At 35.0% G+C, this 18513-nt stretch overlaps 2 protein-coding genes and 1 pseudogene across 2 annotated transcripts; 1 reads left to right on the forward strand and 2 right to left on the reverse strand.

Moving 5' to 3' along the window:
* The first annotated feature begins 1526 nt into the window (after window positions 1–1526).
* LOC114734492 (sulfite exporter TauE/SafE family protein 5-like) lies at window positions 1527–6245 on the forward strand (annotated as a pseudogene).
* A 453-nt stretch (window positions 6246–6698) lies between these two features.
* On the reverse strand, window positions 6699–8870 carry LOC114734491 (thioredoxin-like protein CXXS1). The gene is made up of 3 exons (XM_028922111.1): window positions 8586–8870; window positions 7868–7990; window positions 6699–7129 (listed from the first exon to the last, which is right to left on the reverse strand). The coding sequence occupies exons 1-3, from the start codon at window positions 8682–8684 to the stop codon at window positions 6977–6979; spliced, it is 375 nt and encodes a 124-aa protein (XP_028777944.1). The 5' UTR covers window positions 8685–8870; the 3' UTR covers window positions 6699–6976.
* Window positions 8871–10986: 2116 nt separating this feature from the next.
* LOC114734490 (kinesin-like protein KIN-14C) lies at window positions 10987–18249 on the reverse strand. Its single transcript, XM_028922110.1, has 17 exons — window positions 18205–18249; window positions 17538–17789; window positions 17294–17417; window positions 16738–16847; window positions 16532–16651; window positions 16142–16345; window positions 15490–15699; window positions 15298–15372; window positions 15011–15157; window positions 14791–14926; window positions 14541–14650; window positions 13781–13942; window positions 13478–13701; window positions 12527–12608; window positions 12312–12416; window positions 12122–12226; window positions 10987–11231 (listed from the first exon to the last, which is right to left on the reverse strand). Exons 1-17 carry the CDS (start codon window positions 18247–18249, stop codon window positions 11052–11054), a joined length of 2391 nt encoding a protein of 796 aa, XP_028777943.1. The 3' UTR covers window positions 10987–11051.
* Window positions 18250–18513: the final 264 nt, after the last annotated feature.

Here is an 18513-nt window from a genome sequence, read left to right on the forward strand (position 1 = left end):
TAGGAAGACTAAGTCACATGTGTTAGATTAACTAATTATTTGACTCTAGTAATTAATCAAAATTATACGACTCAAAAAGTTAGTTAAAATTGATTTAAAAGACAATAAATATGTAAAAAAATATAACTTATGTTTTGTTATGAAATATCCTTATTTTTGGGGAGGGTCAATGGAAAAGAGAAGGAGTGGAAAAAGAAATGAAGAGAATGAGTGAAAAAAAATAGTTGAAAAAGACATATAATTAATTAAAGGTAAAAATGAAAAAAAATACATTAAATGATCAGAAAAATCTAAATTATAATTTACGGGAAAAAAAAACCTTTTGATGCTTTATTTTGAGCTAAAGGAGTATTACTTATATTAAATACCTAAAAGGTTAATAAAATAACCATTGAGGTGAATTATATAAAAATAACTATAAAATCTCTCCTCTAAATGCCATCTAAATAGGGCCTTGTGGAGTGTATGTTTGTAAGCTACCAAAACGAAACTTAGTCAGGTCAAAAAAAGAAAAACAAAACAAAAACAAAACAAACAAAACTTAGTCCGTAAACAAATGAAAGTTGCTGGTTTTTTTTTTAAAAAGCAATGTACGGATGACATAACCGTAATTAAAGCAATTGGGAGTGTTCTCTGTTCACGTGATGAGACGGGCCAACCTACACCCCACGGCAGCACATAATGCCCGGTTAGCTCAACAATTCAAACGGAATTTGGACCGATGTGAAAATTCTTAATAAAAATAATTTAAAATAAAAAATCATGAACAAAAATTTAATTATACTCATTCAAAAATATATATATTTGTATTCATCAAATATATAAATTGAACAAATAATTCTATCATGAATAATTATATTTGTCTGAATTAGACTGCTTAATAACTACCCCTTATTTATACATATTAAAAAATCAATTTAGAATTAAAAATAAAATAAAATATTAAAAAACGAAAATCACAAAATTAATCCATCGCATAAGATGTATAAAAAAGCCCATAAAATTAATTAACATCAATATTAAAAATATTTAATCAAAAAAATACACGTATATGTATACGTTAGGCTAGACTAGAAAGAAGGCACGCTGCTCATAGGTCGAGGTACGCCGGTATACCAAGTCGAATCTGGCTATTGAGCTCAATGAACTCCCCTGTATACAGCTTTCAGCATCAGGCTCCGTGATTCTTTCTATCAAAATAACATACGAAATAAAGTTAAACAAACGGGACTGTACAAGTTTGTCATCATTATAATCCCTTCCTACCCACCATGGGATTCCAAGCGGCACATCGATTTTCTCCTCCACAATAAATTATTCCTCCGGTCTTTAATATAGAATCTAATTCTTAAGTTGGTTTTGATCCTAAAGATAAGACCAACTTCTCATATTTATTATTTTTTTCTAAATTATCCCTATAGATATTCCCTTAACCATAACCAAGTCGAAGAGAGAAAAGGAATATTAAGAAAGATGATTATGATATTTTAGGAAAAATATGTCACTTTTCTTATAATTAACTAACTTACCTAACTTCCTTAATCTAATCAAATTAATTAACTGGGTCTTATATTAAGGATCGGAGGAGTAGTAATTTCCCATCACTGTCTTTATAAAAAACCACAAAGCCGCTTAGCAAACTAAAACCATGTAATCTTTCCAGTTACTTGAAATTCTCTAACTCAACCATGATCACTCGAGGCTTAGCATGTTGTTTGGTTCTGGTCTTCACAACATCTTTTAGTGTTACTCCTTCTCATGCAAAGCAGACCCCACCAACTTCAGATATCTTCAGAATCCACCATGTTTGGCACCAAGTTCTGCAATGGGAAAACAAAACACATGAATTCCCCAAACCCCATGATGGTTCACTCACATCTCTCCCAATCGTGCTAGCAGCAATCTTCTGCTTCATAGCTTCCTCTATTTCCAGTGCTGGTGGAATAGGTGGTGGTGCACTTTTCATACCCATTTTAACTATTGTGGCTAAAGAAGACCCCAAAACAGCTTCAAGACTCTCATCCTTCATCGTCGCAGGAGGATCAATCGCAAATGTGCTGTGCAATTTTTGCAAAACAAGTTCCGAGTTCGGAGGCAAGTCATTGATTGATTATGACATTGCACTTTCTTTACAACCATGCTTGCTTCTTGGAGTGAGTGTTGGAGTTATCTGCAACACTGTGTTCCCAAAGTGGTTAGTCACTCTTCTGTTTGCTATTTTTCTTGCCTGGTCAATCAGAAAGACATGTAAAAGAGGGTTGACGTTATGGAAGACTGAATCAGAAAAGATAAGGAGAAATGCTGAAATTGAAGGAAACGGAGATGGGAATTTTGAGGAACCTCACTATCTGGGTAATAAAGAAAATAGCAGATTGAAGCTTCCGTGGCTGAAATTAGGGGTTTTGCTTTTGATTTGGCTTTCTTTCTTCTCTCTCTATTTTCTTCGAGACAACAAAAATGGACAGGTAAGGAATCTTTTCCTCTTCATCTTCTGTGTTTGATTTGATTTGCAGACTAGGATTAGATTCAGAATTATAACCCTGAATATTAACACACAGATATCACTCAACACAATACAATTATCGTACTACAATAAAATTCTAGTGTTTAGGCGCATATTCAAGTGTCACGACATATTTGACATAAAAATTACGTTTTTCACAGTCCCAGAGCTCAAGAATAATTCTAGGCGCAACGCCTGCGCTTCTGCTATTTAATCATGATTCCTATAGACTGCTTCTGTTTCATAATATTATTCACATAGACACGTGTTTAGTGAAAGGTCAGTAATGCCAAAGATCAAATGAGTGCAGAGTATCCTTCGCATGAAGCCTTGTGGTGTGGCATACTGGATTCTCTCATCAGTTCAAGTACCTCTTGCTGTGATTTTGACAGCTTGTGTTGTGTTTAGGGAAAGAAGCCTGCAAGACCAAACTCAATCACAACAGGTCCTTTAAACAGCACCGATTGAAAAGCATTTTTTTCCTAGCAATTAAATGTTTCTCACAACCTCTAATTCAATCAAAACAGAGCTGACTTCAATGGAAATGTTATGCAGGGTCAAGAACAGTGCAGAGATGCACCATTAAAGAAGCTTCTCTTTCCATTGATGGCACTACTAGCAGGGATCTTTGGAGGTGTTTTTTGGAATAGGAGGTGGAATGCTAATAAGCCCGCTTCTTCTTCATGTTGGAGTAGCACCTGAGGTTAGTTTATACAAATTTCTCTTAGACTTTGTTAAAATTACATGAAGTTTCCTCCTACTCTCAAAACTTGTGCATACTTGCTAGAAACAAGAAATATACATGGACCTCTACTGGAATATACCAAATCTGCACAAAACTCTCTTCTAATTTTCAAAATCAACACAAACTCTCTAAAAGAAAATTACACAGATCTCCGTTGAGATTTGCTAAAATTACACACGTTCATTCAATTTTCAGAGTAGGTTTACATATATTTTAAAATACAAAGAAAATCAGCGTAAGTTACTCCATTTCAAAGGAGATTTATGTGGTGATTAAAAATACAAAAGAAATTGGAATTGCTTGGGGAAATTTAAAAACAAAAAAGTTTAAATTAATTTTGAAAACAAGTCTGATTAATTTCAATGGAAAGCAAGCATATTTAATTTAACTAAAATACTACATTTAGTCTTTAAATACAAGAACTAATTAAATATTTAATTTGATCCTAAATATAAGATCTCAATTCATTTTATCTCTCATATTTATCCATTTTTTCCAATTAATTTCTATAGTGATTGTACATATTAATTGGTTCTATCAAAAGGCAATTCCAAAATGTGCTTTAAAAAAGAAAACATTGAATTATTACAAACAAATAACTTAACTAATTTCCTTAATATAGTAAGTTTGAGTAAAACACAAAGAATGAGTCCTCTAAAGATGCCTTTTTTCCCAGTTTTTGGGGGAAAACACAGAAATGAAAAAGAATAGGCATGTTCAGCGATGAAGGCATGTATGGATCTTATCTTAGAAGGTTCTCCATCCGCAGAGTTCATTCACGTCCCATGAATTGAGCATACTCAAAATATATTTGCACAGTAAATAAATAAATAAATCTACCTAGCTAATGTTAAATTCAAGGAAGCCAAAGTATTTTACTTTAAAATATGTTTATATCTGAATTAACAAAATCACTTCTGTTTATATCAATAGATAACAGCAGCAACAAGTTCTTTCATGGTTCTATTCTCATCAACAATGTCGGCATTACAGTATGCATTGATAGGCATGGAAGATATAAAGACAGCCTTGATATTAAGCACAGTAAGTTTTGTGGCGTCCCTTGTGGGGGTATTAGCAGTGCAGAAAGCCGTTAGAAAGTACAAAAGGGCATCTTTAATTGTCTTCTCATTAAGTGCAGCCATGGCTCTAGGTATTGTCCTAATGACAAGCTTTGGTGTCATTGACGTTTGGAGGGATTATAAATCTGGAAAATACATGGGGTTCAAACCCCCCTGTAAAAAGAAACAATCTTCTTAATCAGCTCCCATGGTATGCTAGTTGCTATGATTCATGTAAAATAGTAGACAAGAACTATGGTCTGGTCCTAAGAAAAAGCATATTCCTAGGATTGCATACCTGATATGCATCTATAGATAACAGCAGCAAATGTTCGTTCAAGGGTTTGTGCTCATCAACGTCATACCTGATATTTACTTTGAAGCAGCAGCATTTGTCGCCCCTGATAAATGGAGCCGAAGAGGACAGATGGTGTCAAGAACTAAATGACCAAAAAAAAAAAAAAAAAGCTCCAAATTATCTAGTTATACAAACCTGATACCATATCAAAAGTAGTTCAATTCAGTAGTTAGTAAAAACTTGTGATGATTATATTAAATCATCTAAAATACTTTTCTTCATCTCTGGTGTTACATAGGCAAAAGCAAGTCTCACGGAGTTGGCATAATGGTTAAACATGTACTTGATTGCCAATGTCGATAAGGAGCTTGCAAAAGAATCTAGTCTGAGTTGACAGAAAAACTGATCCAAGAATATCCTTATCATAAATAAAAAACAAGGCCCACATGTACCAGTTCTCTGCAAACTTAATATGATAGATACCCCATACAGACATAGGAACCAAAGCAATCAAATCTTAAAACTCGAATACCATATCATAAAGTCTATTATCTTTTCCATCCCTAAATTATAACCATTGCCATATTCTTATCCCTTCAGTTTTAACTTTCCTGATAAAATCTCTCTGCCTTTCAAAAATCATCAGATATGTTCTTCAGCCTCATTCTATGAAGGATTAAATGATTTTAATAAAGTGTAGGGACCAATGAATTAAATGGCTTAAACTCAATAAAATGAGTTGGACAAGTTAAACTTAAGCAATTGAATTATAACTACGTCAAAACTACAAGGACTAAATAATTATTTTTCCTAACCACAAAAGCTTTTAAAAATTTCCTCATAGTCTTTCTCTCTCTAATGAAGTAAAGATACTGATAAGCAAGCTTTTACACAAACCACAGCAATATAAAACAATTAAACAATATTCTGCAAATAAAACAACTAAAAAAAATGTGGTTTCCTGTTGAACTTAAGAGGATAACGATATCCATATAAAAATGAAAAATAAAAACAGACTCGAAGAAATGACAATCCAAAAATACATAAATAAATCAAAGAAGGAACATTAGATAACTAACTTCCCTTCAGGTTTGTTGACTCTTCCCAAATGTTTCAGGTCGTTGTAGTTCTAAACTTACGGTCTGTAATCTGTACACATAAGCAAAGTTGTAAGCTTTTCACATCAAGGGAATCTTCTACCTTGTTTTTGAGTTTAAATTACCCCAGAAATAGCCTAGAGTCACACATATTCTCAGCTGAAAGTCTCTTGGAAAAAAAGAACATTCAGGCTTATATTTTAAAAATATATATATACACACATATCTACATTCCACCAGGCAAGGTGCCGCTCATGGTGCTGACCACAACAAATTGGTTCTCTCAGTGGCACCATGTAAATTGACAGGTGGCATCATAGTTTTCTTCAAAGTCAGCCATACAAAGCAGCATGTCAACCCTGGTGGCCACCATTGATAAAACTACTCTGTTATCCCCTGCTTCCAACAATGTTTTCTTCCCCATCATATAAAAGTCAGAGATAAAGCCGCGGTGAGAGCATATGAGAGAAAAACATGACGAATGAGATGAGTCAGCAAAAAATAACATTTAAGATGCCATGTAATATAACAGAGCGTGATGTTGGAGAATATGTTAATTTAGGAAAGTTGAGGGATTCTATGGAAAAAAATTTTCAGGGACCAACAATTATATTTTGGCCTCATTATAATCTTTTAATGGCGCAGTTGTTTACAGGTTGGAAAATGACATTCTTTTCATTCTCTCTATACAAATCTGTTATATCATTGGAATAAACATTTTTCCCTTTTTTTTTACTTCTTAAGTAAGGATATGAGCTTTCATTATTTAAATCCTTTTTCTTTCTATTTTCTATTTTATTTTATTTTTTCATTCCGCATGCCAAACAAACAGTTACATTCTCCTTCAAACAGAAGGGTGTAACTCTCAAACTCAACATCTTATTCTTGAAAGTTGAAACTTCATTTTAATCTAGAGAATAAAGAGCAGCTCAAACTCTTGTATTCTTGATTATAGAGGCATTTATACCATTAAAAGAACCACTTCAATAAAGGCTTGTCTTAGTCTGTGTTTTGATTGATTTCATTATAATTTTAAACAATCACGTTTAGCTGCAGTATGTTTTACAAATTCTATGAAAGTTTGATCTGACAGATAAACAAGAGACACTAACTAAAGAAGTGAAATATTAAGCTGAGACTATAACATTTGAACTTGCATCATTCAACACAAACAGTATCATCACAAAAGCCTTCCACCTGAAATTCCCGTAAGGACTAGTCCAAAAGGACAGCAAGCATATATCTTATAGATTACAAAAGTAACAAACCTAACTACGCAACTGAAACACGAATGGACTGGACAAACCCATCTATCCTTTTCTTGATCTCTTCTGGGTTGGCACCAATGATCTTATCCACCACAGTCCCATCTTTCAAAAGCACAAATGTTGGCATGGCTTTTATCTCCAATTTAGTGGCTACATCCTGACCAAAAGAATTTCAATATGTTTGATTATGTTAAACAAAATGATCTCAAAACCTTTAGATGAGAACATTACCCAAGCATGAGTTATAACATGCCAAGCTAGGTCAACAATTCAATCAGTAAACAAATTTGAGAAGGAAACATTTAAGATGATCAACAAAATATCTATATTTCTTTCTTGGTGACTTTTGGACCCACATTGAAAGGGCTGAGCCGGCAACAAACTATTAGGCTGAGGCATGATGTGTGTGAGTGCAAGAGAGCAACATCGCAGTTAGTTGTATATATTTGGGGAGTGATGGTTAAGGGAGGCTAGGAAATTAGTGAGCGTTATTTGAGAGAGGCCTGCTCTCTCAAATACCAGGAGGAGCGTGTCCTGCGTGTTTATTTTAAGAATTGTTGCTTTTCTTGCTTAGACTCACACTCTGGCAAGGTTATTGTGAATTTTAATACTTGAACCTGGGTTCCATCAGACACACACCACTAATTCAATTATTTAAACATACGTGAGAGTGAAAAATATGCTGATTAGCAGAAAGAACATCTATAACACACAGTATCCATAACACTATCATACATACACAGAGAAAGAGAGTCGGCGCATTATAAACATGGATCCTGATATATGTTTAGCTTCAGGCATGTAATCAGCAGGTATGCATCCACATACTCTATTTGTATCCAGAAGCATCGAGAAATGGCTCAAAAGCGTTATTACTAAAAACTGAATGGATTACCTTGACTTCATCAACATCAACAGTCAGAAAAAGAGCATCTTGATAGCCTGAAGACATTTCTTCAAAAAAAGGATTCATAGCCACCGACGGCATGCACCATGAAGCAGTGAAGTGCACAATAACCTACAATCGATACCAAAGAAATACAATATTAAATGAATCATCTACCAAGGAGTGCCACTAAAAAGCACCATGACATCCAAGTTAACGGAAACGCGTGTTTCAAAAAAGATACGAAAAGGCATGAAACAGCCATAAGACCATCTCCAGAATCATTTTATAACAGGGTTGTGAATCATCTAAAAGAACAAACATTTAAAATACACAATTTATAGACGAAAATCAACCGCAGAACCGAGCACTATAGAAGCAAAATTTTAAAACGCATGACAAACCCAGGATCCAAATTCACGCATACAAGTGTAGGCGTCAAGAAGTAATTCAGACAGTATTTGAAAACCAAATAAAATTTTAATTCCTGTTTATAAAGCCATTCCGTAACCCAATAAAATTTTGATCGCTTATAAATGAATATAGTAATTAGCTAATCTCAGCGGATAAACACGTTTTCTGAACAGGAATTCTTCACTTTGAAATTGAGAAAAGGAAAAGATGTATAGTGTTGACTCGAATCGAATGCTGAGCACACTTAATAACTCAGCTTAAAGAACAAGAACATTATAAAGGCCCAATTGACAGTCTGAAATGGTTCACTTACAGGGCAATTCTGATTAGTGGCCTGAGCGACATAGAACTCCCAAGATTGCGGAGAATCAATCACCACAACCCTTGATTTCTGTGGCTCTTGTACTTCCATTTCTTGTTCCTGCTTCAACTTCAAGTCCTCCCTGAGGATTTCCCTCGATCTCCAAGGCTTGTTGTTGTTTCCCCGAATAAAGTATTTGGCTTGATTAAATAAACCTGATTTAGACGCCGTGGACCCATTATTGATTAATAATTTAATCTTCTTCCCCTGATAAGACGACCCACTAACTCAGCAGGAGACCTGACGAAGAAGATAAGAATATCGTGCTCATTCTATATTCAAAGCATAATTAAAAACTACCGCATCTTCTACGGTTAAAAATGACAAATTATCTAAAGAGTAAACATGACATGATGATGAATTCCAGAATGGACGAATCACCGAAAGAATCCAAGAGATAACAAAGAAATGCTCAATAATTTCGTGGTTTGATGGGCGCCCACAGCTCAGTCTGGAAGATTCTCAAGCCCAAGTTGGATAAGACCAATAAAAACAGATATTTTATTCATCAAGAAAGATTCTTAATAATAAAAATGGAAGTTGGATAAGAATAATATCCGTTGGTAAATTTACCTGGCGCCAACTCAAATACATACGACCCATGTAAGATCGGCTTTCACGGTCAATAGTCTGAGGATTCGTTTTAATCAAAAATTTGAGTGCTTAAGCAGGCATCGTTATATTAAATTTAAATCAAGGGAAAATTTCACTGTAGGACCGCAGAGGACAATTAATCTCAAAAAGCCCCCAAAACTTTCTGAAACCTCACTGCAGGACCAATGGGCCAATCTGATATTAATTCCACAAACGAAATGACGCCACTACCCTTAGCATCAGGTGAACCAGTCCACATGTGAACGGACTGATTCCATGTGTGAATATATGTATTTCTTCTGCAAATTGGCTAGTTCCCCTTGCAAATGCGATCTCCCGCACTTGTTCCCTCATGGACACATGCTTCAGGTGAATCAGTCCACATGTGAACGGACTGATTCCACGTGTGAATATATGTATTTATTCTACAAATTGGCTAGTTCCCCTTGCAAATACGCTCTCCCGCACTTGTTCCCTCACGGACGCATGCATCAGGTGAACCAGTCCACATGTGAACGGACTGATTCCATGTGTGAATATATGTATTTCTTCTGCAAATTGGCCAGTTCCCCTTACAAATGCGATCTCCCGCACTTTTTCCCTCACGGACATATGCTTCAGGTAAACCAGTCCACATGTGAACGGACTGATTCCACGTGTGAATATATGTATTTATTCTGCAAATTGGCTAGTTCACTTTGCAAATGCGCTCTCCCGCACTTGTTCCCTCACGGGCTCATGCATCAGGTGAACCAGTCCACATGTGAATGGACTGATTCCACGTGTGAATATATGTATTTATTCTGTAAATTGGCTAATTCGTCTTGTAAATGCGCTCTCCCGCACTTATTCCCTCAAGGAAATAAGTTTCTACTAGGGGCAGTGGCGTCATTTCGTTTGTGGAATTAATATCAGATTGGTCCCTTGGTCTTGCAGTGAGGTTTCAGAAAGTTTTGGGGGCTCTTTAAGATTAATTGTCTTCTGCGGTCCTACAGTGAAATTTTCCCTTAAATCAATGTAAAATACAAAATTTGTTATAAAATTATATTATCAACAGCTCAAAAGGGGCAAATTATTTCGAGTTCCATGCAATTCTTTATTAGAAAAATTAGTAAAAAATCCCTATTTAAAATTTTAATTGACCATAAACACAGCGGATGATATATTATATTTACAGATCATACATATACTTGTACAATTTTAGGTCCTTCTACTTAATTAAAATTTCAAACAGGGATTTTTTTTTATTAATTTTCTCTTCTTTATTTTTATTTACACATTTCATTAGGCTGTATATAGCTTTTATTTCTTTCGATATTTCATTTCGACGTTCGAAAGTTACAATTTAAAAAAAGTGGTCACTTTAGCTTATGCCATCAAAAAAAAAAATCTAAGTTATCTAAGCACCCACCAACAGTTTACTCAGCCAAAAGGAGGTGTATGTGGCTTAAATTAAATTCATACTTTAATTATTTAACACAGCCCAAATAACCTCATTAATTATGCCAATGCTAAATGATAGTAGTACAGATCACAACCGGAGGCTAAAGCCAAGCCTCCACAAATCAAATACACACTGCTAGAGATTTCCTACCCTAGAATTTTATGACCTTCATTCACAACACAAGGAACAAATATATTGCTCTTCTTTCTCCCTTTTTTTTTTTTGGTTTTTGCCCTCTACAATAGTAAAGTGTACAAATCTCCCTATCAAATTAAGTATAACAAGTCAAATTTCCCCCAAAGAACATTTTTTTTTTTTTTTGGGTCTGCTATGTTGGTGGGACCCATCACAACGTTGCTCTCTTCTTCGATCATCAATCTTCACCCATAGCTTAGCCGAGAATCAAAAGACTTGGCTGATGTTTGACGCCTTGGAATACCAATTTCACAGGCATTGACTCTGGCAGCAAAGCGAAGAGAGCAAAGGGACTCTCCAGAAGAAGAAGCATCAGGTGAGACATTTACAAACATCAATGTTTTTGAATCTCCCCCAAGACATGGCTGCACAATTCATATAACAGAACAGAGTTCAATATAATGTATGAGAGCATCATCACAGGAAGGAACAAAGAAATGCAAACATAGGGCTCAGGGGATAAACAGTAATTTCCATTAAAAACCCTCAAGACAATTTCGTGTTTGGGATCGCATTAGGTAGCCTCCAAAGTCAATTAGGACCCAAAAAAAACCGGTTACATGTAAAAATAATATTTGGCATGGCTTCAAGAACAACTGATTTTTTGCTCAAAAGTCACCTTAAAGTTGAAGCAATTTTTTCTAACTTTTAGCTTTTGGTTTTTCCTCATATTTGAACCTTCTAAAACTAACTTTTTAATATATCATTCAAAAAAGTTATTGTGAAACTAATTATTTTATCAAAGTTCATTCAAACATAAATTTAGATCATGAATATCATCATCAGTTTGTCTATAAATATTGTAGGAAGCGCACTATTTAAATCATGAATACTTATGTTTCCTTTTCTTTTTTTTTCCCCTTCTTCCTTTTTATTTTTTTGGTTGCCTCAATGTTTACTTCAAATTTATCATTAGATTAAAAACAAAATCCTTCCTGTCCTCCCTGCTATGCTTTTTTCCAAAAGAAAATATAAATTTAAGCTTAGCAATATACATATGCTGGTGGTAGTTAATTGCCTGTCTCATTTAGGCGTTGAGTAACCTTATTAATTCTGTTTAAACCAACAAAATCAACCATTCAAACACAAGTCACTACTAAATCAATATGTGAATGTCTTGATTAAACTAGATTAATCAACAAGAGATCAAACAACCCATTGGAAAACTAATTAAATATCAAACATCGAATAAAACGGTGTAATTATAATTAATGCAATGCAAGAAGATAAATTGGAATTTCATATTTTAACGTACCTGGAGAAGGTATGTCAATTTTGAATTCCTGAAAGGAACATGCTCTTCTTTCTTGGCCAAAGCAAATATGACATCGCTCAAAGATGATAAACTTTTGTTGATAGCCTGAACAAAATGGCAAACTCATTTAAGAAGATAGTGTTATTCAGCATAAGCCAGCTCAAGTTCAGGGTATGCAAGCAAAACAAACCTGGGTTTCCTTGAGTCGGTCCCCAGTGGCCCCACTCCTGGACAGTCTTTCACTTCCAGCCAAATCAATCAAATTTAAGACACCTTGCACTTGTTGTTCAGTATTCTACAAAGGGAGGACATCAAAGCATCCAGTTAGACACACACACAGAGAGAGAGAGAGAGAGCAATAGCATTTAAATCGAAATGCAATACATTATGAAAGTGCGTGCATACCTCATTAAATCCACATATCCGCAGAGTAAAGACAAAATGGCTTCTTGATGACTGTTCATTCATTTGGGTTCTTCCTACCGACCTAAAACAGCACAGGCGAATCTCATGCCATTAATGCAGAGAACAATAGTTAAATATTAAGGGATAAAGTCTATCTTAATCAATAAAAACTATGTTACTGAAAAAGAAACTTCCAAGTAAAAAAAAAACCTTGATTGTTCAATATTAGCTCAATAATTCAAAAAATATATACTCCTCCGGTCCTTAATATAGGACCCAATTGTTGAGTTGGTTTTGGCCCTAAATATAAGACCCATTTCTCATATTTATCAATTTTTTCTAAATTACCCCTATAGATACTCCCTCAACCATAATTAAGTAGAAGAGGAAGATGAGGTATTAAGAAAGATAATTATGGTATTTTAAGAAAAACATGTCACATTTTTTATAATTAACTAACTTACCTAACTTTTTTAATCTAATCAAATTAGTTAAATGGGTCTTATATTAAGGACCGGAGGAGTATATATATATATAAAATAAAACCTTCATCTGAAGTCCAAATGGAAAAAGAACGTGCATTTCAATAGTTCATTGATCCATAAAGTTTATATACAACCTTAACTTCAACATGCAAAAAAAGATAAAAAGGAATAGGAGGACCTGGAAATTCTAGTATTCTGCAATATAAGCCAAATGGTTTAATATAATCTTTAGTCCCTCAAGTTTGCTCTCATTTTGATTTTGGTCCCTTAAGTTTCACACCATAGGTTTTGGTTTCTAAAAAGGCAAAATAGTCTAGGTTTTTACTGTATTATAGGGATTAGGGACCAATATTTTAAATAAAAAGAAATTTAAAAGACCAAAACTTATAATTTGAAACCTAAGGGATCAAAACCAAAGTAAGAACAAACTCAAAGGATTAAAAAGTATATTAACGCCAAATTATACCTGCACTGCGCAGCCTGTTGAAGAAGAGATGAAATCTCATTTACACTACGAACGTCCACAATAGTGAGGTCAGAAACATGCGTGTTTCCGTTGGCATCATGTTTAATAGTGTATTGTTGCTTCCCAGGAACACCATTCTCAGTTCGTGTCTGATCAATGCCACTGGACCGATTTGATGCCAACAAATCCCGAATAGTCTCATTATATATTTCCAGTATTGAAGCCTAAATATTTAACAAAATCACGTCTCAATTTCAGTTTGTAGATGTAGCCACATGATAATCAAAATTAAAATATGCTGACCTGCATTTTGTAGCTCCACCCCTGATCTTTGAGGGCTTGACTAGTCTGGAAAATCTGTTCTAGAGAACGTGGTATCAATCCTTTCAAATCTGGGGTATCAGGCCTGCCCATCATTGTATAGGTCTTGCCAGAACCTGTCTGACCATATGCAAATATGCATACCTAACATAACAAGCCCAAGTCTCTATGTCAAATCACATCTAGTCTAGTTCACAGAAACACATCGAATGCAAGAGAAAGAAGATAATGAAAAGCATACTAAAGGAATCAATAATTTCTAATTATGTATATAGATCCACAGATCCAACTTGAATGCATTGCTCAAGGCCACATAAACATCAAGAATAGATATCTTTCAAAAGTACTCAACTATAGCTATAATGCCTCTGAAAAATCCGAGTGAGCTGAACATCAAGCAAAAGTCCGTCTTAAGTCATAAAATTTAACTTAGAAAATTGATGTTAGAACTACAGCTTTTAATTCTGAACTAATGAGGCCAAATAGTACGCAAAAGTAAGATGAAGTAGTCAGCTGAAAGACGGGCAGCCAAATAAATAAACATACTATTCTAAAGCGCTAAATTTAAAATCACTTTCCCATTAAAATACAAATTCATAAATTAAATGAAACTTTATAGATCCATTTGTATTTAGAGCCAATGGAAAGAAACCTTGATTCATCAATCTTACAATTGAGTATTTCCAAATTGTTATAAACTTTCTAATTTATACAATCCCATAGCAAAAGAAGTTAAAATCACCTTGTAGCCATCAAGCGCACTTTGTACCAATTGCGATATTTCGATGAAAACATCCTGCTGAGAAGCCTCGTGATTGAAGACCTTATCAAATGTAAAAGGATATTTTTGCCCTGTTGATCATCAAAGAATGAATTTTCTTTTTCTTTTTTTTTTTAAATTCTAACGTTATAGTTCAAGAAAGCTTATGCACTACATAAAACTCAAAAGACTAACAGTATCATATAAGGAGTTAAAAAGTAAGCACTTATACCGCTTTGTACCAATTCAATTCCTCGGCCAAGAGCTTCTGTTGATGTAGGATAAGAAACAACCATGTCTGTCCCAACACCATCATCTGGTAGCAAAGGTCGCACTCGGCAAAACACGCGAATGTTCCCTTTAAGCTCCTAATATTGGGTGCAACTAAATTATTATTTACTAATAAGAAGAAAAGAAACTTTTTCCTATATATCAGAGAAAAAGAGTATTACAAGGATAGTGTTGTGTAATTTTTTCCTTAATTTCTCTCCCTCAATCACTTGGAATTCTTTATCAGCTAGACGATCTTGTAGTTCATGTATAAGTCTTTTCTGCTCCTCAAAACTTGTTCTTGTTTCTGAAACAGATAAGTCGGCCATCTGACAGAAGAGTAATAAATACAATGAGCACTACATGCATAAATAGCCTAAAACCATTCATTACTTGGGGAGACATCAGACATAACAATGTCAAGCAACTGTTTCAGGGGAAAAAAAAAAAAAAAAACTAATTTCCTTGCCTTTAATTTCTCCATTTTAGCAGCAAGCTGTTGTTGCAGTATATTTATTTGCTCTCTTTGAGAAGAACATGTCTCCTGTAAAAGAAATCCCACAATCTTGAAATCTAACGAGGATGGGACTGCACATTAAATATACAGAGCAAAAGGTCATAATGTCAAAAGCATTTAAGCGTAGAGGCAAAGCAAACAAACCTCGAGAGCATTTATTTTAATTGTCAGGTTATCCAATTGTGCGCATGAATTCCCTGTAAATTCTTTGTAGTATGCTACTTCATCAGTTAAAGCCTTTACTTGTCCCAATTGCCGGTCACGATCATCTCTAATTTGTTTCAATTCTTCACGAAGACAATTCAGCTCCTGTACTAGCACATCTTTTTGCTTTGTAGCCTCTTCCATTGAAGCCTAAGAAACAAAGATAGAGAAAGGAGAAAAACAACAGAAGAGAATATTAAGACATTTACAGTGAGGAGTAAGATAAGGAATTTATAATAATAGCATAATAGCATCTAGCTTATGTCCCCAAAGCTCCACTCTCCTGAACCGCCTATAATAGCATGTAAACTTGTTAATAAATAAGGTGGAAATCAAGTGCCTTGCACAAAGGATGTTGCCAATAATCAACAAAAGGACTGCAAGGCTAGCTAACAATGCAAAGCTCTAGTGGTACTGCACTCTATCACACCCAAGACTAAAAATTCCAATGTCTCCACAGCGCATATCACTGTTACCTTATTTTCCACATAAAATGGGAAAAATCTGTGAAATTAAAACTCTTAGTTGACAAAGCATTACAAAGAAAACACTCAGCATCCTAAGAGAAAACATATCTAGTAAAAAGACTTACTTTAACAGATGCCAACTGATCCTGCAATGCCTTGTTGTGACCTCTTACATTGCTTAGGTTTTCAACAATGGTCGCTTTCTCCATTTCCAGTCTTTTATGTGATTCATTGGTTGATTCAAGATCTGACTGGAGGCGACTGTTATAATGTTGTAGACTCATATTATACTCTTGAGAACGCTTGTACAAGTCCTCGTTTGAATTTGCCTGCAAAACTCAGCAATTTCAGAAGACAGAAACAAGGAAGCAATATAGCTGTAACGTGATCATGCTAGAGTCGATGATAGAATATACCAGGGCAGGAATATTTTTTGGGTATAAAATCATGGTAACATCTAATGTTCAACAGGTAAATGTTTCTTGCTGAGATAATTATTTATGATTTTGCAGTACCTTCCGCTCAAGAACTAATTTCTCTTGCCGAACTTTCTCAAGCTCAGTTGAAAGGGAATCTTGCACCTTTTCAGCCGCACTTCTGGCTTCCTTTTCTCTTCTATGACATTCAATTGCTTCCTGATCATCATACAACAACGGATCATCAGGAAAAAGGAAACTTTAAGGATCATTCAGTCACGGTGTTGTATGGCTAGCAATCTTACCATCTTACACGACTCTTCCTTTGCAATTTTCTCTTCCAAAGAAGAATTTGTCTGTCGCAAATCTGATATTGTCTCATTCAACTCCTCAATCTTATTTTTCATTTGAGTCTCTGAGAAAGTATGGATGTATGATAATTACTTCAGTGTTCCATCAAGAGAAATGTTAAATTATGAGTTGCAATAAAAAACTTAAGCAGGAAATTCTTTGAAAATTTTCTTTTGTGAAAACATAGTGCATTGTCTAGGTAGCAAATAAATTTTCAGGACTTAAACAATGTCGACATACAACTCAATTCCCAACAAACAAGGCAAAAGTGCGTATTTTTCTAATACTCTTCACTTCAGGTTATTGAAAAGAATGTGTGACAAAAATTGCAGCAACAATATATATATACTGGGCAGTTTACTTGTCACAAAGCTTGATATCCAAAAGAAAATGAAAAATGAATCCTTCCATCGTAGCAAAGTAAGCAAGCATATGAGCAAAGGTTTCAACACTAGAAACAACCTCAATTCTAGCCAACACAGTTAAATTACGAGTTGGAGAGAAACTTACCAGTATCAGTGCACTTCTTCTCAGCAGATTCAATTGCAGACTGAAGATCTTCCTTTTCTTTTTGTAAGTACTTTGCACACTGCTTAAACCTCTTAATAAGATCTGCCATATGCTCCATTTTTTTCTGCAAAATAAGTGGGAAAACTATGAAATAAACACAAAGGAAGACCCAAACGCTAACAAAATTGAAATCATCGATTAGATGGGGAACGATCTGGATAAAGATTCCATGAGATAAAGAAACCTTATTATCATATGGGTTTCCCTTTATCGGCTTCTCGTTCAATAAGGCCTCCACGTTTTCTTTGGTGTACTCGACAGTGCTACACTCTGAACCATCGGCACCGCCAACATCATTTGCTGTATTAGTTTCAGGCCCTTTGTTCACTGAGGTAAATGGCCTCCTTCCCCTGCCGGTGGTTCCCAGTCTTTCCATCCTTTCTGCTCCAATCCTCCGACGTTTGTCAAGGGGGTTTTCTTCAGCAGCTGCCTTTTTCTAATCCAACGCAAAATAAATAAAAGAAATACTTATGCCCCATTTCCTACTCTTGTTCTAATTCTAATTCTAATGCAGAAAACATAAAGTGCAAAAAGTTCTCTAGTAACATTAGAAACAAACAAGATTTGGAAGATATTTGCTGCAGTCGAAACACATACAGAGGGGGAATCATCCGGTAGCATAATTTCGATTTTCAAAGGAAATACTCCATTTTTATGTAAAACTAAGATGGAAGAAAACGCACAATCTATTTATCGTAACCCCTCCGTCAATTTAAAAATCAGACAGCATAACCAAACTTTATTGCAAGAAAAACGAGACAAAAAGTTTTTTCATTTCACATGTTTCTTCCCACAAAATCTTTCACGCCCCAGCAAACCCATTAATTCATAAATGATAAGGAAAGGCTCACATTTAAGGGGCTCTGCGGCGGCCTGTTCTGGTTCCTAGAAGCCATATCTGGCTTCGCAAAATGGCGATTTCCGCAGAATCTCTTCGAATCGTGCCTGATTTGGAGGGATTCTAGGGTTCTTCACAGTTCACGCAGACAAAGAGAGAGCAAGAGAAAGAAGCTAAGGAGCAGCCGTGAGGAATGGAGAGCGTGAAATTTGAATTTGGATGCGCCTCTGATATGAGACTGAAAGTGGAGCCGGAATATTTTAAAAATAAATAATAAATAAAAGCGGTTCAGTATAGCGCCCCGGTTCAAATTTGAAAGCAA

This window comes from Neltuma alba, unplaced genomic scaffold, assembly GCF_004799145.2.
Source record: "Neltuma alba isolate B1F8T4 unplaced genomic scaffold, ASM479914v2 tig00013106_pilon, whole genome shotgun sequence".
In the NCBI taxonomy this organism is placed as follows: Eukaryota; Viridiplantae; Streptophyta; class Magnoliopsida; order Fabales; family Fabaceae; genus Neltuma; species Neltuma alba.